At 56.7% G+C, this 22,297-nt stretch overlaps 1 protein-coding gene across 4 annotated transcripts in view; it reads right to left on the bottom strand.

Annotated features, from left to right (window-relative positions):
* The window catches only part of B4GALT5 (beta-1,4-galactosyltransferase 5), a 79,355-nt gene that overhangs the window by 5,105 nt on the left and 51,953 nt on the right, over positions 1-22,297 (bottom strand). For 3 of the 4 annotated variants that reach the window (XM_070051709.1, XM_051844935.2, XM_051844934.2), the window contains exons 2-7: positions 17,570-17,704; positions 7,097-7,210; positions 5,104-5,228; positions 4,104-4,220; positions 1,318-1,505; positions 556-678 (exon numbers count right to left, since the gene is read on the bottom strand). In XM_070051709.1, the coding sequence (XP_069907810.1) occupies positions 556-678; positions 1,318-1,505; positions 4,104-4,220; positions 5,104-5,228; positions 7,097-7,210; positions 17,570-17,704 (802 nt within the window). Of the gene's footprint in view, positions 1-555; positions 679-1,317; positions 1,506-4,103; positions 4,221-5,103; positions 5,229-7,096; positions 7,211-17,569; positions 17,705-17,783; positions 17,812-22,297 lie in introns of those variants that run through there. The other variant, XM_070051710.1, reaches the window with a different exon arrangement.

The raw sequence follows: 22,297 nt of genomic DNA, 5'->3' as shown, positions 1-22,297 counted from the left end.
TTGCTTAAAGATTTGCACATGTGAGCAAAGGATGTTCAAATTACAGGGACCGGTGCTGTGGCGGAGCAGGTAAAGCGGCCACCTGCAGTATTTGCATCCCATATGGGCGTTGGTTCGAGTCCCAGCTGCCCCACTCCTGATCCAGCTCCCTGCTGTGGCCTGGGAAAGCAGTAGAAGATAGTCCAAGTCCTTGGGCCCCTGCGCCTGCGTGGGAGACCTAGAGGAAGTTCCTGGCTCCTGGCTTCAGATCGGTGCAGCTCTGGCCATTGCAGCCAATTGGGGAGTGAACCAGTGGATGGAAGACCTCTCTCTCTGTGTAACTCTTTCAAATAAATAAATAAATCTTTAAAAAAAAAAAAAAGTATTATCAATGTGCTACTAAAACTAGCCTCACCTCTTGTTTCCTTTTAACCTTTCCCAGTGTGGGTGCAGCGGCTTGCGCTGTGCCCCTGGGGTCAGTGCAGGGGGCAGGGGGGATAAGCTGGGGACTGACAGCAGGGGTGGGGGGGTAGGGGTGGGAGTGGGGAGGGGGAGGGGCATCGGGAGAGGGGGTACCTGTTCCAGAGGTCGTCGTCCTCTCCACCCCAGCCCCAGAACGCGTTGGGGAAGCCGTTGATTTTCCGGAACTGGTCCACTGTTAAGCCACTCACTCCGCCAAAAAACTCGGTGTAAGGAAGCCTAACACAAGACAGGGAGCGTGGATCACCCATGCGGGTACGGGCGGCAGTGTTCTGGAACAGGACCTCACCAGCCGTGCTGCCGACTCCCGACACCCAGCGCCGGGTAACTCGCCCATTTCTAATGCACAACCACAATCAACATCAGGACGCTTCTTAGTGCCCCTAAAAGCCCGTCACCACTCCCCCAGCCGGCGCCCCTCCCCCAGCCCCTGGCCCTAAGCAGCCACTGATCTACCCTCTCTCTCTGTAGACACGTCACACATCTGGATCACGTGTGACGGTTCATGCCGGCTTCCTGCTCAGCACACCGGGTTTTCAGGGTCCACGTGGTGTGCTGTGGGACGCGAGTGTCCTTTCTAACTCCGTGGCGCCACGTGGCTCCCACTGTACGGACAGGCTACGTTTTGTGTGTCTCTTCCCCGCCCGTGGACACTGCGTGGCCACTGACCATCACCATCTCTGTACCCTTCATTCTTCCTCTAGAGTTGACCTCTCTCATTAAGGAGAGGAGAGGAGAGGAGAGGGGAGGGGAGGGGAGGGGAGGGGAGGAGAGGAGAGGAGAGGGGAGGGGAGGAGAGGGGAGGGGAGGGGAGGGGAGGGGAGGGGAGGGGAGGGGAGGGGAGGGGAGGACACTCACAGGTACATGTACTTATCCAGTTTGGTCGCAAAGTGCCTCGGCATCTGGCCGCATCCGTAGTAGTTGCGGTCGCTCTCTGGTATGTGATCCACGTCGTGAAAAATCAGACAGTCCCAGTCCATGTCCTTCATTGCTTCTTGAAACCCGACGTTGAAAAGCATGGCTCGGTTAAAGGGCTGGGTGCCAACCTAAAAGAAATACACCTTTATTTATCTGAAAGGCAGAGCTACTGGGCTGGCAGAGGATGGAGTGAGGTGGGGGATCTTCCATCTGCTGGTTCACAAACAGCCGCAATAGCTGGGGCTGGGCCAGGCCAAAGCCAGGAGCTTCATCCGGGTCTTGAACATAGGAGGTAGGGGCCCAACTACTTGGGCCATCCCCTGCTGCCTTCCCAGGCACATTAACAGGAAGCTGGATCAGAAGTGGAGCAGCCTGGACTTGAACTTGGGCCCATATGGGATGCCAGTGTCAGAGGTGGCCACTTAACCTGCTGCGTCACCACCAGAGCCTAGAACTTTATTTTTAAAAGGACTGGAAGCAAAATCTTCAGTGCCTTTGACCTGCCTAAAGAGCCTACCAGAACCTACGGAGATCCCTGGGTTTAACCATGTGACCAGGTACAGCAGCGCTCATCAGGCACAAGGTGACCCGAGCAGTCGCCCGGCCTCTGGCCTTGACTGCTCTAGAACTAAGCATGATCACGCCCAAGCTCCTCTCTCCCAAGGCTCTGAAAGCACAGAGACAACCAAACAGCAGACGAGACCCCGGGCAGGCATTCGGCCTGGTGTTGATGCCCACTCCCCACACCAGTGCCTGGGCTCGACTCCAGGCTCCTGACTCCACGTTCCTGCTAACGCAGACCCTGGGAGGCAGCAGAGATGGCTCACGTAGCTGGGTTCCGGGACTGAGGCATTTGGGGAGTGCGCCAGCAGACGGAAGCACTGTCCCTCTTCTCCATCCTCTCTGCTTCTCAAAAATAAATCAATGTTATGGGGCTGGCGTTGTAGCGCAGTGGGTTAAGCCACCATCTGCAATGCAGGCACCCGCATGGGCACTGGTGTGAGTTCTGGTTGTTCCACTTCCCATCCAGCTCCATGCGAATGCACCTGGGAAAGCAGTGGAAGACGATCCAGGTCCCTGGGCCCCGGCCACGCATGTGGGAGACCCGGATGGGGTTCCAGGCTAGTGGCTTCTGTCTGCCCAGCCCTGGCTGTTGTGGTCATCTGAAGACTGAACCAAGCCGGCGCCGCGGCTCATTAGGCTAATCCTCCGCCTAGCGGCGCCGGCACACCAGGTTCTAGTCCCGGTTGGGGCGCCGGATTCTGTCCCGGTTGCCCCTCTTCCAGGCCAGCTCTCTGCTGTGGCCAGGGAGTGCAGTGGAGGATGGCCCAAGTGCTTGGGCCCTGCACCCCATGGGAGACCAGGAAAAGCACCTGGCTCCTGCCATCGGACCAGCGCGGTGCGCCGGCCGCAGCGCGCCGGCCGCGGCGGCCATTGGAGGGTGAACCAACAGCAAAAGGAAGACCTTTCTCTCTGTCTCTCTCTCACTGTCCACTCTGCCTGTCAAAAAAAAAAAAAAAAAAAAAAAAAAAAGACTGAACCAGAGGATGAAAGATCTCTCTCTCTCTCCCCCTGCTCTGTAACTCTGCCTTTCAGATAAATAAAATAGATCTTTAAAAAATGTAAATTTTGGAAGTAAAAGATAAGCACACCCGGCTCCACCAAGGGACAGGCGGCAGCACCACAGCCATCTGCTTGTCGCCACGCTGCCGAGCCACCAAGCACGCTCTCCCCATCTCCATTCTGTTTCCAAACCAAGTCAAGCAAGGAGAGAGGTTTCTGTTCCCTTTGAAGGAGCAACTAAGACAGGGACGCGTGCCCACCGCCAGGGAGCTGGGCAACCGTGGGGACACCAGCTCCAATCAGTCACAGCCAAGTTAACGTGAATGTTGGCGCCGACACCCTCCCAACCTGGGTCAACCCAGGGAGCCGCTGGCTCTGCTATGTCACCGATCGGAAAGACGTGTTCGCCCACATTTCAGTAAGACAGAAACAGAAGATCCCAGACCCCAGATCCCTCCCCCTTCCCTTCTGAGACAGGGGTGCTGAGCCCTTGCCCTCAGTCCTGCAGAAGGCGAGCCATGCTGTGCCCACAGGGGCGGCTCAGGCAGCGAGTCTCGGGGCTCACAGGCAGGGCTGCTGGCCAGAGTCCTCAAGGCTGAGAACCAATGCACCCAGGGGAATCGGCCACAGGGCCCTGGTTCCAGGATGGGGCACTGAGAGCCAGGCCAACTGCACACTCACGTTCCATCCAAAGGCAAATGAAAAAGTTTTATGCGGAACCAAAAAAAAAGCGACCCTCATGTGGGTTCCATTTCCAACCTGATACTTGTAGGATGAAAACAAAGCCCGACCCCAGGGTTTAACGGAAGCCTGCGAACACCCCAGGCCCAGGGTTAATCAATGGCAGATGAGATGAGATCCCCTGGTGCCAAGGCCATGTCCTCTGGACCTGTTCGTGTCTCCTTGTCTCCAGGGGTATTTCCAGGGTCTGGAGCCTGAAGACACCACCGAGGCGGCCACCAGAGAAACCCGCACGCATCAGTAAACACAGCTCCACTCTGGGCTCAGATCTGCTGTGCTGGGCAAACTCCGGCCCCAGGTGCGCAGAGCTGGGGGATTCCAGCTCTCCTGGCTCCTTGCGCGGAGAACGGGTTTGTTTGCAAGCTCCCAACTGCTGTCTCAGAGGAGAAAGAAGAAGAGAGAAACCAGGGCAGACCACTCACTTGCTCGACCACGTAAAATGCAAACTGCAGGCGCTGGCGTTGAAGCATGGGGATGAGGTGTCGGAGCAGGACGGGGAGGTGCTCGTGGCGGTTCCGGAAGGGGATGAGGATCGCCACCTGCAGCGGCCACAGCAGAAGAAGCCACCGATGGGCTTGGGCCCCGAACTCGCGCTCGACGGCAAAACCCCCTGCAGTCAGGGCCCAACCCCCGGGGACCTGTGGGAGGCTGCTGCCTCTTCTCAACTTCTTCTAAGTAAAGACGGTTGGCAAGTCACCTCTGGGGACCACACGGACCCCACTCAACATGCACTGTGCCTTGTGCCCGGTAGGGCTGCTGCGTGGGTGCAGCCTAGACCACACTCACGGGAGGACACACACGCTACGCTGCGACTACAACTGCAGATAAGCAAACACAAGCTTTCTGTTCTGTGCGCCTGCGTGTAGCATAGTACCACGCAGGTACACTCACACCCACCCACCATCCACACGGCTAACGCTGGTCAGGAAGCCGACCGTCCACGCCTGTGATGGACAGGAAGCCCTGACCTGCCGATCGAGTTGATCACTGCAGAGCCAGCACTTCATTAAACACTTGTTGAGGGAATGGATGGTGTCCTAAGCTTGATGCTGCTGATTGCACTCCTCTCCTGGTTACAGCCATGCAGAAAACCACCAAACCCACCTCTGCCATCAGCCCGACACCTGCGCCTTTTACTGCAGCAGACTGCAGAGAGGAGGCGTGCACTGGCGCTCTGGCCACGGTGTCGCCACAGAGCCCGAGCCCGCCATGCCCCGGCTTTGCTGCTACTCCCGTTAGGCAGAAACTAGGGTCCGGTGCCGTCATCAGAATGCCACGCATTTCTGCGGCTATGACAGAGTCCTTGGGGAAATGCAAATGCCTTCCGAGGGGTGGTGGGGCGACCCTCTGACCGTCACGGGAAGCAGGTCCCGGGGGGCTGCCCCACACGCGGTGGGTGGGGTGGGGGGCGTCAGGCCCTACCTTCCACCGAGGCATGCAGTCAGACGGCTTCCAGTGGCCCCCGAGCTTGATGGCCGGGTCTCTGGAGAAGATCTCGTGGATGGCGTCCATCCCGATTTCACTCATGTTGATGTCTATCGGGCCCTCTGAACAGAGAGGGGAAGGGAATGGATTAAGAGGCCAGAAAACGACCGACCCAGACTTCCTACGTCCGCTTCCGCTCTCTGGGCAGGTCCAGCGCTCTTTCAGCGGACTGTCTGTGATGGCGACGTGCATATCTTCTCTGCTTTCTACTTCCCTGCGTCTAAGTTCGTCACTAGGATTTGGGTAAAGGAGCAAACCAAGGAAGGTTGATTTCAAGGTCTGTTTCAGCCAAGGCTGTAGAAGAAAATTAAGAGTTCAAGTAAAACAGCAGGTGCCAAGTACTTGGAGCCATGTCAGCTCGCTCCTGAAGCCAAGCAGACCCCCACTGTCTCATTCATGAGTGAGTGGGGGGCCCTGGCTGCTCAGAGCCAGAGTCAGAAGTCGGACTTAGGTCAAGAAGCAGATGGGGCCGGCGCTGTGGCTCAGTAGGTTAAGCCGCTGCTTGCAATGCCAGCATCCCACATTGCAGCGCTGGTTCAAGTCTGGGCTGCTCCACTTCTGATCCAATTCCCTGCTAGTGGCCTGGGAAGGAAGCAGATGATGGTCCACATGTTTGGGCCCCTGCCACCCGCATGGAAGACCCGGATGGAGTTCCTGGTTCCTGGCTTCAGCCTGAGCCAGCCCTGACTACTGCAGGCATTAGGAGAGTGAGCCAACGGATGGCAGATCTCTCTCTCTCTCTCTCTCCCTCTTTCTCTGATACTCTGCTTTCAAATAAAGAAACCTCTGAAAAATTAAAAATAAATGACTTCATTAACTAAGTCACCGTTTCAGTGTGAGCAATGAAGGTGATTTTCTTTATAGATTTATTTTGAAAGAGTTACAAAATGGAAGAGACAGAGAAAGCTCTTCAGTCCGCTGGTTTACTCCTCAGATGGCCACAACAGCCAGCACCGGGCCAGGCCGAAGCTAGAAGCTTCTTCCAGGTCTCCCACGTGAGTGCAGGGCCCAAACACTTGGGCCACTCTCCACTGCTTTCCCAGACACATTAGAAGGGAGCTGAATTGGAAAAGGAGCAGCCTGGACACGAACCGGTGCCCTTCTGGGATGCCCGTATTGCAGGTGGCGGCTCTACCCCACTGTGCCATAACACCAGCCCCAGATAATTTTCCTAAAAATATTAAAAAACAAAAACAAAAACAAAAAATCAGCAGACCATGAGCAACCAACCAGTAAATGCTGGCCCAAGAATGACTGGACATCAGGGTTAGGTCTGTCAAAGGCCTCGTTCCAATCCACAGTCTTGGCTTTCCCATAAGCTTGAGTGTAGACGCAGGCACACAGATTTAAAGTGACCCGCGTACATGTGGTCAGACATGCAAACCAGACGGCAAGGCTTCCCACACAATCTATGCACCCATAATTAATTATTCATGTATGGGTGAGAGCAGGCTTAGATACTGTGCCTGTATCCAACATGTCCTCTACGCCTCAGTGTAAGTAATGTCTGCAAAGCTAAGGTTTCCCTTTGCTTTAAAAAAAAAAAAAAAAAAAAAAAAAAAAAGGCAGAACCACCCAGGAAGCCCCAAAGTACAGAGAATCGCATCATTATTTTAACTCACACATGAGATTCTGAAAAGCGAGCCCAGGTTTTTATTTTAAGCTGGACTCTGTTAAGAAAGTTCGTTCCCCAGCATCGAGCTACAGTCAGAGGGAGGTTTATACTAACAAGACCGGCCGCCGACGTGGTCTGGGGGACATTTTAACAGACCCCAAGTTAGAAGGAGGGGTGTGCGTCAAGGGAAAGAGAGCCAAGGTGGGAGGTGACCCCAGCGGCACAGGCCGGCGGGCCGGGGACAGCCCAGCCGGGCTCCCCTCCAGAGGCGGGGCTGTTCCGGCACACGGGGAGGGCGGCTGGGGCTCTACTCACTCATGGAAGGGAGCCTCTCGGGGCAGGTGTGGTTTGCAAAGTAGGTGAAGTCCTCGGGAAGAAACGTGGTGGTTTGCAGGAAGGTTTCGCTGTGGTTCAAGTCCAGAGGATAATCTGGAGGGGAAGGAAGACGGCAGCTGAGACGGGGACACATCCGCAGCCCGGGGCTGGGGGACGCTGGCCTCAGACACCCCTTCTGCATCGTCGTCTGGATGGCGCCAGGGCTCCTGGACCAGCTCTGACCACAGCGAAAACCCTGAGCCCGTGGGGGGGCGCACGTGGGGCTGCGGGGATGCCACTGCTGGGAGCGCCCGCAGCCCGTATCGGAGGGTCTGCATTCGAGTCCTGCCCCTGCTTCTGGTCCAGACGGAGGCTTGAGGACTTGGGCCACCACCACCCACACGGGAGACCAAGATGGGACTCCTGGGTCCTGGCTTCAGCCTGACCCAGTGCAGCTGCTGTGGGCACCTGGGGAGTAAACCAGTGGGTGGACGCCCTCTCTGTCTCTCTCCCCCGCCCCGCCCCCACACCCCAGTGCTCCGCCTTTCAAATAAAAAAAGTTTTAAAAATAACTTTCAAAAATTGAAGATTAAAAAAACCGAACTCATCAATGAAACCGTGACCGATGACGCGGCTGGCACGCAGCCTCAGTCAAGTGCACGGACGTAAGCGAGAGCCCCTCATCCACTAAAGGACTCTTCAGCATCGGCCGCTGTTTCCACCTCAGGTCTGACCTCCCGCCACAGGAAGCCGGGCGGTGGGGGTGGGGGTCGCTGCGCCCCTTCCTCTCCCCTCCCCCAGCACAGCTGTGCAGGCACAGCACAGACTACAGCGGCTCAGGATGCTGCTGCTCCGAGTGTCAGCGCTAGCTGAGACGTGGGAAGTCACAGGCCTGGCAAGTAGCGTTTTCCTGCCGGCTTGGCTGCGCCCACCGCCCGGAAGGGTCGCTGAGGCAACCCCACGCCCTCCCCGCCGCACTTCCTCCCAGACACTAGGTGCTGTCCCCACAGGGTGCTGAGCCCCAGTCCTCCTGAACTCACCCTCCAGCCAGCCCATGAAGGAGGACCAGAAGTACACGACTTCAAAACCTTTAGGTGATATCAGCTTGAAATATTTTTATTTACTTGCTTTCATTTTATTTGAAGGATAGAGGGGCCAGTGCTGTGGCAGAGCAGATAAAGCCTGTGGTGCCGGCAACCCATATGGGCGCCAGTTCGAGTCCCAGCTGCTCCACTTCCGATCCAGCTCTCTGCTATGGCCTGGGAAAGCAGTGGAAGATGGCCCAAGTGCTTGGGCCCCTGCACCCGCATGGGAGACCTGGAAGAAGCTCCTGGCTCCGGATCAGCGCAGTTCCAGCCGTTGAGGCCAACAGGGGAGTGAACCAGTAGATGGCAGACCTCTCTCTCTCTCTCTCTCTGCCTCTCCTTCTCTCTCTGTGTAACTATTTCAAATAAATAAATAAATAAATATTTAAAAAAGAAAACATTAAAAAGATACAGAGCACTTCCATCTGCTGGCTTATTCCACAAAAGGCTGCTACGACCAGGGCTGGGTCAGCCTGAAGCCAGGAGGACCAGGCACTCCATCTGAGTCTTCCAAGAGGGGGCAGGGACTGAGCCCCCGAGACAGAACTGCTGTCTCCCAGAACACACATCGGCAGGAAGCGGGGACAGAAATGGAGCGGGGCTCGGACCAGGCAGTCCAGCAGGGGACGCAGGTGTCACGAGACGCCCCTTAATGACAGGGGACACAGGTGTCACAAGACGTTCCTAATGGCCACGTCAGACACCTGGCTCCAGTCTGGCTTCTGTTCTTCCTCCCTTCAATCTCTGCTGGGGTGGGTGCAGTACAGAATTCTAGGCTGGAAGTGTCTTCCCACGGTCAAGGTGCTGTCCCACTGTCTTCCAGATGACACGTGGCTGCTAAGCCCGAAGCCAGCCTGGTTCTGATCTCTGCAGACCACCCACCAGCAGCCCCTTTCTGGAGGCGGGAGAAACGTAGTTCAGGAAATCTGAAGCTGGCGTTCCTCACCGGAGGTCTATTTTTCCCACTGTGCGGGCCCCTGGGTGGCCTTTAGAGCGACAGGCAGCGTGCTTGGGGACAACGCCTCCTCCCCTGGAGAGCAGAGTGCACGCTGGGCTCCCGGCCCCGTCCCTGCCTCATTTTTGTATCCCGATTCCATCCTGCCATGGGCTCTACTTTCCAAGAGAGTTTCTCAACTTCAGCCAACCCTTCTTTAAATCATTTCTGCTAACATCATTTTTAATTTTGAAGCATTCCTTTTATTTTCTGAATATCCTCTGCTTAGAATATTTAAAGGCAGAGTTACCAAGATAGATAACTAGAGAGAGAGAGAGAGAGAGAGGAGGGGGGGAGAGAGAGATCTTCCAGCTGCTGGTTCACTTATCAAATGACTGCAGTGGTCTGGGGTGGGCCAGGCTGAAGCCAGGAGCTTCTTCCAGGTCTCCCACGTGGGTGCAGGGGCCCGGGCACTTGGGCCATCCTCCGCTGCTTTCCCACGTGCATTAGCAGGGAGTTGGGTCAGAAGTGGAATGGCTGGGTCTTGAACTGGTGCCCGTATGGGATGCTGGCGCTAGAGGTGGCAGCTTTACCCGCTATGCCACAGCGCCGGTCCCGGATGCCAATGCTAAGAGTGGGACACCCAACAGCCCAATGGGAGGCTCTGGACTGAGGCTCTTCACCGCAGGGCGCTCTGCCCAGGGTTTGGTCTGGAGACCCCCAGTGTCACTCTCTGGGGTCTTCCCTCTTGGTCTGCTCAGCCTCCTCAGAGGAATCCACGCTCATCTCCTGCCCAACAGCACAGGCCTGAGAAAGCACCTGGAGCTGAGGAGGAAAGAGCGTGCTCACAGAGGCTGTGTCCTGCCCGGCCTGCCCAGCTGAGGGACCTGTGTTTTGACGCCTCGGGGGTGTTACCAGGCCAGGGAAGGCAGGCTGAGCCTGGGGCTGCGTTTTGCCACCTTCAGCCTGCTCTCCCTGAGCTGCCTGCTTTACTCCTACTTCCCAGGGCACCTGCACTGCTAACTCCCATGCTCCTGGGGACCAGGGACAGCCCTGGGCCAGTCACTGGCCTCCCCGTCTGTTAAGTCCCTATCACAGGCCCATCTGCTTCCAACTTTCCAAATGGCCGGCTGTGGTCAGTTCTCTCCATCCTGCAGGGTTTACGCCCTTGCAAACACAACACCTCTGTGCACCGCTGTGTGGTCATTTCAGGGGGATTTCAAGAGTGTGAACGCAGGGCTGGTGCTGGGGGCGGCAGGTTGAAGCCCGGCCTGCAGCACTGGCGACCACATGAGCGCTGGTTCCAGCCCTGGCTGCTCCGCTCCCGACCCAGCTCCCTGATAACGCACCTGAGAAAGCAGCAGAGGACGGCCCAAATCCTTGGTCCCTGCACCCGTGGGAGACCCAGGAGCAGCTTCTGGCTCTTGGCTTCTGATTGGCTCAGCTCTGGCCATTGCAGCCATTTGGGGAGTGAACCGTGGATGAAAGACATCTCTCTCTCTCTCTCTTTCAAATGAACAAAATAAATATTTTTTTAAGAGTGTGGAGATGCCTATTCCCAGGGGACTGTAGCGGTGGGGCAGGGCGACAGAGGCCCTCTGACCTCGAGGCACTGAAGCGCCAGGTGCGCGAGGTGGCCGGCGTGTGGCGGGGCCCACACGGAGCTCGGGCTGGGGACTGTCCGTTTTGCTGCACTGTTTTTTCATAGAGCATTAAGGTCTCTCTCACCGATTCTTTCACATGGCTGCTGATTCTATGAAAATCAAAACTGCTTGTTTGAATTCACGTTCACCCAAGAATTCTAGAATCTTCAACTCAGCCCCCCCCCCCCCTTTAGTACCATGAGAAGGTTTCCAAGAATCAAATGATTATAATACTCTAGATCCCTTTTCTACTACAGGCACACAGCTGCCTACTCTGTAAGCGCTCAGGGGACAAAATTCAGCCATTGGCCACTTGCAGAGGACGTGAAGTCTCTCTGACAAGGGAGGACGGAGCAGAATAGTTTCTGTACTTCTGGTTGTGGTTTCCTGGAAACACTAAGTCTATTCACAGAGACCAGCGGGGATGGCTTTTCATTCTTTTTTTATCTGACAGGTAGAGTTATAGACAGTGAGAGAGACAGAGACAAAGGTCTTCCTCCCGTTGATTCACTCCCCAAATGGCCGCTACGGCCGGAGCTGCGCCGATCTGAAGCCAGGAGCCAGGTGCCTCCTCCTGGTCTCCCATGCGGGTGCAGGGCCCAAGCACTTGGGCCATCCTCCACTGCCTTCCCGGGCCACAGCAGAGAGCTGGCCTGGAAGAGGAGCAACTGGGACAGAACCCGGCGCCCATATGGGCGGAGGATTAACCAAGTGCGCCACGGCGCCGGCCCGGAGATGGCTTTATAGAAAGACAGAAGCCAAGCCGGCGAGAACTCAGAACCGTCACCCCTGCAGAAAGGAGCGCAGGGCTCTCCGTCCACGCCGCCGAGCTGACCCTTCCTCTGAAAGTACTGAGCTTCGAAGCTCCGTGAAGAAGCTCCAGTGCTAACTGCTGCTCTGGATGAACCCTGCACACAATACACCAAATGATTGTCTTGGCGGAGACAGATTAAAGACCTCACCGGCACGAGCAAACGGGTTCGCGCCTGCGATCTGCCTGTGTGTGGAGAGAGCAGCCGCTCCGCCATGCGCGGCGATCACACGGCCCGCGGCGAGCGGTCGGCATGGCGCTCATGCTTAGCGTCCTCAGCTGCAGACCAACAAAGAGGAGACGGATTCCGGCCGGGAAGGGCCCGAGCCTTAGAGCTGCCACCCAAGTAGGAAACAAGAAGCTTAGAAATTAAAAAGCGAAATGAGAATTGTGGGACAGGACCTTTCCGACCTTCCTGACCTACGCTTGGGGGCTTGTCTGAAGACCAGATAAACTGACTGCTTCCTGCAAATACCGAGATAGCAAGCCCCTGGAGGCCAGGCCAGCGGCAAACCCCACAGCGGCCACTCTGTCCTCCTCTGATTGCAGATAATTAACAACACCTGCAAGGACGCAGCTCTGCGTCCTACAGCCTCACCCTGCACCTCGGAGGGACAGAACCCCCGGTTTCCTCATTTCTAATTTTACTTTCTTTAAATAGCGATTTAGGTTAAATGAAACCTACTTTCTCAGCAGCAGCAGAAACCTTTTATAGAAGTGAAAGAGGCAGAGGACGGCTCCCGTCCCAGCCCTGGTGAAAGCCGGCACGCTGCCTCGGAGCCCAGGTCCTGCCGCTGCTCCTGCCGCCTGGGGATGGCCGGGCCCCGCGTCGCTGTCTCCCGGTCACATCTGCCTATTAGGCGGGGCTGCTGGGAGAGAACCTCACCGACTGTCTAAGGCCACATCGGTCTCAAGTCAGGACCTGTTCCAGCCAGGGACACAGAAGGGCAGAGGTGGCGGCCACCTGCACCCCTGTAGGGGCAAACAGCAGACACCCCGGCCGCAGGGGCTCAGGGCAGCGCCTCTGTCGGCCAGGCCCAGCTACTGCAGGCGTGCAGGGAGGGAATCAGTGGACGGGAATATGCGCTCTCTCTCAAAAGAGAAAAAAAAAAAAAAAAAAGAAAACCAACATTACTTAACTGTCACACTGAGCTTTTTAGGGATACTCGGCCCAGGGAAGGCATCGCCTCTGGACAGAGGTGGACAGGCACCAGGCAGGTGCCCCATGCAGCCGATGCTGTCCCGAGGGACCGGCCGTCCTGTCTCTGAGGGCAGTCTCGGCCTCCTGAGCCCACGACGTCCTCTCTGACTGTGCTCGCCACAGAACTGCTCTGACGCCAGGTGAATGGTGGGTTTTCATTGGCCACGCGTTCAGGGAAATGGTATTTCCTTTTCTAAACAGTCCCCAAGAGGGGGGAGCAGGCACTGCAGCACAGGGGCTGGGCTGCCTCTTGGGACACCCTCATCCACATCACAGTGCCAGTCTGGGTCCCGGTTGCTCTGCTTCTGATCTGGCTCCCTGCTAACACGCCTGGGAAGCAGTGGACGATGGCTCCAAGCGCTTGGGCTCCTGTCACCCGCGTGGAGACTCCTGTGAGCTTCCTGACTCCTGTCTCCAGCCCAGCCCAGCCCAGCCCCATCTATTGCAGCCGTTTGGGGAGTGAACCAGCAGGTGGAGGATCAATCTTTCTCTCTGCCACTGTGCCTTGCAAACGAACAAATAAATCTTAACAAAAGAGAAAAAGAGAGAGAGAGAGAGAGAGGGAGGGAGAGAGGGAGAGAGGGAGAGAGGGAGGGAGGGAGGGAGGGAGGGAGGGAGAGGGAAAGAGGGAGGGAGGGAGGGAGGGAGAGAGAGAAGGAAGGAGGGAGAGAGAGAGAGAGGGAGGGAGAGGGAGGGAGGGAGGAGACGAACGTGCCAGTAAAACAAAATTCAGTCAAGACGACAGCTTCTTCAGCAATGAACACAACACAAAAAAGCGCCACCTTTATAAATCTCATCAAATCACTCAAAACTGACTGACCAAGTGGCTCCTGTGTGACAGGTGGCAGCCACGGCACTAGAGACACAGCAACGGCCGAGGTAGCGATGGTACTGCTGGGGCCCAGAGGACGGGCACTGGGGCCGGGCAGCAAATGCTAACCCCCGGGGCATCAGTTCTGTGTGTGCCTCGGGGCCTCCGTCTGCACAGGGGCACGCGGAGCATCCGTGGGACGATGCAGGCATCCGCGACTCAGCCACGCAGTCCCTGACGGCAAAGATCACCAGTCTGCGATGGCTGGGGGTGCACACGGTAAATGCAAAATAAGTGACGAACTCTTCCCACCAGAGGTACGTGAGGGAGAGGGACCTGGGGATTATTCGATTACTCAGTAATTTGAGAATTCAATTATTCAATGGCTTGAGGATAAAAGGATGCAAAGTCCAATGAAAATGGCACTGGGTGTGCGGCTCTCCAAGCCGGCCCCTCAGGAAGCAGTGAAATCCCGTGCAGCAAGGCCGGCAGTGGTGCGGGGATGGGGTCCTACTCCGTGCCCCCTCCAACTTCCCAGAGAACCGACCGTTTCTCCGCACGCCCAGAGAGCCGTGCTAGCTTCCTCTGACACCTGGCCCAGAGACGCCGGGAGAGCACACGCTCCCTATCCGGCGTGACGCAGGGAAGGAGCCCTGGCATGGAGCTCGAGGGGGCCCGGCTTCACCACTTCTCCAGAAGCAGCTCTGGGGTGGGATGTGGGAGGCGTCACGTGATCAAGCCACTCTACCGTCCCCACCAGGACGACTGGCTGACACAAAACCCTCCCCTCCCGGACAGAGCCAGATCGGCACTGAGCGAGCCCAAGTGTGCGGGTGCCTCGTGCAAAACCTCCCGTGAACGGGGACAGCAAAACGCGCCGGCGGGCTCCTGACTTCAGGAGCTGCCCTTGCCCCAGCTGGGGGAAGAGCTCGGCAGTCTGTTCCGGCACAGGCACAGCACGGCCGAGGCGCTCCAGGCACTCGGGAAGAAATGCCTGGAAAGCGATCCTCAGCTTCTCGTGCCGGGCTTGCTCGTGCCGGGCGGCAGTACGGAGTGCGCAGGCGGGCCGGCGGCTGCACCGAGGGGGCGACATCCTTGAGGGCAATGCTTTCTCTCCGTCTCTCAAGCACCACGACGAATTCTTGTTTGTCACGTTTTATACGCACAGTTTTACAATCCACGATGAACTCTAGACAGAGGACCAGAGGCTTGAACTGGTGGGAAGAAGCTTGCTTGCTTGTTTATAAAAATTTATTATTTGAAAGGCAGAGAAGTGGAGGTGGGGTGAGAGAAAGAGATGAGAAGGTGGGGGGAGGAGAGTCTTCCATCCACTAATTCACTCCCCAAATGCCCACACCAGCTGGGGCTGGGCCAGGCCAAAGCCAGGAACAAAGCCCCATGGGTGGGAGGAACCCAAGAACTTGGGCAGTCGTCCACTGCTCTCAGGTGCCTGAGCAGGAAGCTGGAACTCAATTCTAGGCCCTCCAATGAGGGCCACAGGCCTCCTAAGCAAAGGCTTAACCAGCTGCGTCACAATGTCCACCTTCACATATTTTGTCAAAACTTTTATATTTATTATTTTATTTTATAGAGGCATAAAGACACACACACACACACTGAGAGGAAGAGAAAGCAAGCTCCCATTCTCTGATTCACTTCCCAAAAGCTGGCGATAGCTGGGACCAGGTAGGCTAGGTTGGCCGAGCTGGGTTGGGCTGAAGCCAGGGGCAGGGCCTGGGAACTCAATCCAGATCTTCCACGTGGGGGCCAGGGACCCACCTCCCTGAACCATCACCACTGCCTCCCAGGGTCCACAGCAGCAGGAAGCTGGAGTTGGGAGTCAGGAGACCTGGACCCCAAGCACTCTGACGTTGGACATGGCATTTTAACCGGAGTCTTAACTGCTAGGCCAAAGGCATGTTCCAGTGTACGCATTTTTTATGCTGGGCTTGGATGAAAAGAGGAAGAAGCCACAGAAAAGCCCACTATCCCCAGTTAAAGAAATCAGCAGCCAATCATGAATGCTTAGCAAAATGAAACTTCAGAATCTGTAATTAAAAATAAATCATGCATGGAGTCGAGCAGTCGGACCCCGACTCCCATGTGGAAGACCGGAGTGGAGTGCACAGCCCTGGCTTTGACCTGGCCCAGCCCTGGCTGCTGCGAGCATTTGGGGAGTGAGTGGGAGCCGCCTGTCTGTCTCTCTGTCTCTCTGTCTCTCCCTCTGAAGCACCATCCCTGGTTGGGAGGGAAAAGCCTCACGGCTGTCCCACTGAGCCACATGGAAACATCTGTATTCCAGCAGGAGTGAGAAAGAGGAAAAAGCTTTACCTTGCAGGTGAACTTGTCACCCAAAGTCTTTTCTAAAAAGAGCTGAGGGCAGAGTGATGCAGGAGCAAGCCCTCGGAACACAGTGCGGGGCGGGCGGGCGTCCCCCTCTGTGTTCCTTCTCCTCTTTGCACGGTCAGTGCGGGAGACAAGCAAAGCCACAGGTAAAAGCTGCAAAGATGGAAACGTCTGCTCTCGAGGCGCCATCGCTGGGCCTGGCAGTGCGGCCCGGGAAGCTCTCTCGCCACCGGGCTCAACCCCAGCGCTGGGATTAGGGCACAGGACGGACGCCCCGCTGACCGAGACGGCGAAGCAGGTGACTCTAACCTTTTCCTCCAGAAGTCTCTTCAATAGCTACGATAACTCGGGAACACTGTTCCCAGGTGACATGGAAATCTGTTAAGTTCAACAGAAGCAGGCATTGAGCCTGGAGTTGGGACGCCCGGGCCCCATGGCGGAGAGGCTGGGTTCAGTTCCTGGCTCCAGCCTCCTGCTGATACAGACCCTGGCAGGCAGCTGGGCGGCTCAGTGGTGGCTCCTGCCACCCATGCAGGAGACTCGGATTGAGTTCCCCGTTCCTGGCTTTGGCCTTGGTTGTTGCGGGCATTCAGGGGAATGAAGCAGTGGACGGGAGCTTGCTGTCCATCTGTCTGTCTCTCTGCCTCTAAAATACATTTTTAAAAATATAGGGGCCAGCACTGTGGCATAGTGGGTAGAGCCACTGCCTGCAGTGCCAGCATCCCATATGGGCGCCAGTTCGAGTCCCAGCTGCTCCACTTCTGATCCAGCTCTCTGCTGTGGCCTGGGAAAGCAGTAGCATATGGCCCAAGTGCTTGGGTCTTTGCATCCACGTGGGAGACCTGGAGGAAGCTCCTGGCTTCGGCCTGGCCAGTCTCAGCCATTTGTGGCCATTTGGGGAGTGAACCAGCGGATGGCAGATCTAACTCTGCCTTTCAAATAAATAAATAAATCTTTAAAAAAAGAAAAAAGAAAACTCACAATGGGAAGCCATAACATAAGCAACAAGGAAGTGTGGCCAAGTTCTGCTTCTCCCTGCTGGCAGAGGAATATATTTCTTGAGATTAAATACCAAATTGTTTCCCAAGACACCTCGTGAAGCTCCTGATTTGCCAGTGTCCTAAGCGTGTGCTTAATCTGCTCCTGGTGAGATCCTGGTGGCAGCTGGACCAAAGAGCGGGTCGTCCGGAGTATTTTCAAATACCTTTCGAATTACCTCCCCGAAAAGTATCAGGAGGGAAAGGCAGCTCCCCCGTCACCCCAAACAGGTCACGAGCAAGAGCAAACACAGGGGCGAGTGCTGTGGCACAGCGGGTGAAGCCACCACCTGCTAAGCCACTGGCATCCCACAGGATGACAGTTCAAGTCCCGTTAGCTCCACTTCCGATCCAGCTCCCTGCTGATGCCCCTGGGAAAGCAGCAAAAGACGGCCCAAGTGCGTGAGCCCGGGACATCCCCGAGGGGGACCAGGGCAGAGTTCCAGCCACGGCAGCCACTTGGGGAGTGGACCAGTGGAAGGAGCGCTCTCTCCCATCAGTCTCAAGTGAACGCAGAGGCACTGGCGAGAGCTTCTGCAGACCTCGACCCGTTCGCCCTTCCCCCTCTGGGAACACCCAAGCCAGGCCTCCTCTCAAACGCATACCTGAGTCATTCACGCTGCTGTTCCTCTTGGCGTAGGCGCTGCGGACCACTTGCTCGTACACCTGGGCCCCGATCGTCCTGACGTTGTCTCGCAGCAGGATGCCTTGCGCTTGCATCATGAAGAGGTAGGTGTTCACTGCGGACGACAGCGGGCGGGGCACAGAGGTGAGGCCAGCGGCAGCCCTGAGGGGGCCTCGCCCGTCCTCTGTCCTCACCTTCGAGACCCATTTCAGCTCTAACGCCATGAGAGCCTAGCTCTCCTCCAAACTGCATCCCAACATTCCGTGTTTCCTGGGCAGCTGGCAGGGCTCCAGGAAACATCTGCCAACACTGAGTAGTCTTAGAAAAACCATGAACTTAGGGAAGCACACTCCCCCTTGGCTCTGAACGCCAGCACTGTGGAGAACGCAAAGGCTTCTGACTCAATTAAAACATTTCCTGAAAGCTCGCTGCCCTCTTCCCTTTCACTTCCCGATCCCTCGTGGCCACACAGAGAGACGGGAGAGGCCTGACTGCCAGGGCCACTCGCGGCCGGGTCTGCTCTTGGCAACCACGCGGAAGCGCCAGGCAGAGGCTCCCACCACCGTCCTCGGGGAGATTTGGAGCAAAGGAGATAAGGAAGGAACGTCGGCAGTTCTCATGACCACCCAGCCCCAGCGGCCACAGCAAGGGGGTGGGCGCAGGCGGCTCAGCGCCCCTGGCTGTTAAAAGACACTCTCAACAACACAAGTTTTCAGAACCACCAGGCCACGTCGGTCATCTCGGGGGAGTGGTCCCTGAAGTCCCCACGACACAAGACTAGGGGATCACACCCCGCCGACCAGCCTCACTCATTCCTCTCCCTGCTCAAACACTATGCCACCTGTTTTCATGAACTTGGATGGCTTAACACAGTCCCAGCCAGCTGGTGACCATCCGCCGTGGTGGCGAAGACTCGGCCCTTACAGGGGGGCAGATGCGCTCATCTGAGCTCCGAGCACCTGGCGGTGGAATCAGCGGAACGCCTGGCTGACCCCTGACCTGGCCCCAGGCAGTACAGCTCCACACTCAGGCGGGGCCTCGGGCTGGCCATTCTACAACCACAGTGCCCTGCCCAGGACGGCACCAAGTGGTGACCGCACGGATGGAGTGTGGAAGTCAGTTTACTTTACACCAGGCTGTCATGTCTGGTGCTTCTTCAGATACCAGCACTGGGTGTGGCGCCGGGGACAGACAAGGTCGCCAACCCCAGGTGGTCAGCATTCAACAGGGACACAGAATCTTTCAATCATCTCTGGGGCTTATATCATCACAGGCCACAAACAGATAAGCAAAAGAAGTCAACGTCTGGAATGCTTCCAGAAATGAGACACAGAACAGGTCAGGATGGTTGACCCTGTAGCTAGACAAAGTTGCTAAGGAAAAAAGACAGGTTCCAGTCCCCGGGGAGGTGTCGCTCTGCAAAGCCCGTGAACAGGAGAGTATGTGATCTTCTACTTCCGGCACACGGCGCAGTGCCGGCTCACAGGAGGCAGGCGGGTCAGAAGCACCTGCTGGACGAAGACTCAACCCTCACCTAATCTCAAGTTGCTTGGTTGGCTCCATGGCGTCATTATCCTTGAGGCTATACAACATGTCCCCACTGCCCGGTATTTTCTTTTCTCTCTAGCAGCCCACGGAACCAGCTGTCTTCCATAAACATAAGAACAAAGACGTCCTGGCGCTGTGTGCACAGCTTCCAGTTAATTATGGCAAAGAATCCACCACCCCCTTTCTTCCGCGCTGCGAAGCACACAGCTGCCCCGTCCCCGCTTTAAATAGCTTCCTCTTCCCGTGTGGGAATCTCAGTGGAAGCCCAATCCAGAGGATTCCTGGGCCACGCGTTCTCCCCACCCCGAGGATGAGGACCGTGGTGCTGCCTGCCTGAGGCACAGTGAGGGTGTGGGTCTGCGCCGTAACAACTCACAGGGGACCCCAAGGACCACACTGTGGAAACCACGGATCCAGCCATGCAGTGAGAGTAGTAAGCAACGTTCACTGGTACTAAACTGCGTGATTCTGTATCTCACTTAATCCTCATAATTACCTTCCGATCACACACTATTCTCTAATCCGCAGTGACAGGCAGGTTTCAGGTTCCCCAGCGCCTTCACCGAGGTCTGACCCAGGTAGGTGCCCCCGTGCTCTCTCCCGGGTCGGGGACCCCTGCTCGACACCTCGCTGCCACGCCTCTCCCTCTGTTCCCCAGCACCCACAGGACCTGAATGATCACTCCAAGGAGGCAGCTCTCAGATCTTTCTCTGCCGCACAGAGCTGGCCAGACGCATCGTTCCTAATTACAGATGTAGGCACCCTGCCTCTGCCTTCGTCCCGGGGCGCTACCGGCCTGCAGCGGGTCCCTGCTTCGCCACACTCTCCCCAGGGAGGACCACGCTGGTCTCCCTCCAAGCCCCGTGACTCTCGTTCCTGTCCTGTCTTGGTTTGCCAACACCGTCTGGTGTGTCAGTCCTGTCACTCAACTAACACGTTCACGCAGGCCACATACTCCGAATGCTTTTCTAATCGCCCACAGAGACGAACACAATGCTGGAGACATAACAGAGGGGAGCAAACACTGCCCGACGCAGGGAAAGGTCACAAATGGGCAGACTCAGGACCGCACGGCGTGTGAGAGCGCACTCCAGCACCACCCAGTGCGTCCAGAAACCCTGACCGCCGGAACACAGCCACCCGCAAAGAAAACTACCTTGGTGGGAGGGGTCCAACACGTCCCCTAGTCACTGGGACGCGCTGGTCCTCATTCGGCCCCCTCCCCCCACTCCTGGGCGTGCCTCCCCGCCCCACTCCTCTCTCGCGCGGGGCTCGCTATCTACACTTGCCAGAGCCACACTGGCGCCCAGGCGGACAGAGTGGTGCAGGTGCGAGCTGGGGCGGAGCCCAGACGCAAGCCGTGGCAGCCCTGATCCATCTGTTAACCGAAGAGCTCTAACTCAAGGCCCAGAAAGTTCCAGAATGGAGAGGCTCCGCCATCTAACCCGCCACTTCTCAAGCCAGCGCTCTGTGCTGGCCCCTCCCCCACCCCACCCCATGACCAGTCCATCAACTGGTTCTCTGCAGAAACTCAATCTGGGAAATTATGTTCTGGCCCTTCCAGGAATGGACTTTCAAACTTTTATTACCTGCTTGGGTAATCAACTGATGATTGCTGGCAAACAGCAATAACATCATATTATTCATTCCTATCAAGCTTGCTGGAGGCAGATCTCCTGAATCCTATTCGAGCTGCTGCCACTAAGCCCCCGGCTCTGTGCTCACACAGCTGGTTCTGCAGATCCCGCAGCAAGATCCCAAGTGCCCCGGCTGAAACTCGTCACTGACCGGAGCCCGAGGTTGGGCCGAAACCAGGAAGTGTGTATGTACACACGCTGGGTGGACTGCGTAGGGCACCCACACCCTCCCGAGTGCCTGGATACCAGTCCTGGCCCTGCTTCCAAGTCCAGCTTCCTGCTAACGTGCATCCAGGCAGGCAACAGTGATGGCTCAAGTAGTTGGGTCCCCGTCACCCACGTGGGAGACGCAGACCGAGTTCCCCACTCGTGGCTTCAGCGTGGCCCACCCCCAGCTGTCGCTCCCCCTCTTCGTGGAGGAACGACACAGGACCCTGCGCTGTTCTTTTGTCTGCTCGGCCCTCCCCGGGTTTGCTGCTGGTTCTTCCTGGGTTGGCTACCGACGCTTCCACCTCCGTGGAAGGACGGCTCCCCCTGCCACTTTCCCCACTTCCGCGGGGGAGCGGCACACCGCCGGCCGGCTCTCTCGGGGGCTGCACAGGTGTTCCCTTTAGATGTTCCTGGTGCATGTTGTCTCTCTCCTCCTTTATAGTCCTCTTCCACCAATCCCAACTCTGCTACCCACACGTCGAGTACGCTGCTCTCCTCCAATCAGGAGCAAGATCAGCTCCTGCAGCTCAATCAAATTGGCGAGAGGCAGCTGTGTAAAAGCTGTTTACTCCCTTCTCAGCACCATATTGTGGGAGAGCAGATGCATAGAATAAATCTTAATTCCAGTAACTTAGTCTAGTCCGAGTTGCTCCCCACAATTCCCCCTTTCTTTTTATTTTTGGCGTTGATACGCGCCTGTCTTCGGTGCCCCGCAGCACACACTCTGCTCTGCTTGCTGGAGTTGCCCACAGGTGCTTACAAGCCCTACCAATCAGGCAAACCGAATCCGGGTCCTCTCTTCGCCTTGTTGTGAGGAGGTTTTTAGGCGCTGATGCGTGCCTGTGTTCGGTGCCCTGCAGCGCATGCTCTGCTCTGCTAGAACTGCCTGCAGGTGCTTACAAGCCCTACCAATCAGGCAAACCGAATCCGAGCCTTCTCATTGCCGTATTGTGGGGAGACTTATTGATGTTGATTCGTGCCTATCTTCGGTGACCTGCAGCTCATACTCTGGTCGAGCTGCCTGCTGGTGCTTATCACCTAATCAGGCAGACCGAATCCAAGCTCTCTCATTGCCATGTTGTGGGGAGGCCTTATTTTTCTCTATTTCTCTATCTCCAGGCATTCCTATCTCTCCTGTTTTACTTCTATCTGCCAGCATTCCTATTTCTCTCATTTTACTTCTATACTTCTGTTTCTCTTATCCCCGCAGCTTCTCGGCGCCTCGCCCCGTGGCAGCTTCCCAGCTCTGAGCCGCTTCAGCCCGCGCTTCTCTCATCTGCGTGGCTTCCCGGCTTCGCGCACACTCCGCGGTC

Source organism: Oryctolagus cuniculus, chromosome 11 (genome assembly GCF_964237555.1).
Source record: "Oryctolagus cuniculus chromosome 11, mOryCun1.1, whole genome shotgun sequence".
NCBI lineage: Eukaryota > Metazoa > Chordata > Mammalia > Lagomorpha > Leporidae > Oryctolagus > Oryctolagus cuniculus.
Note: the sequence above shows the minus strand (reverse complement) of the source record. Positions and strands in the feature narration are given on the sequence as shown.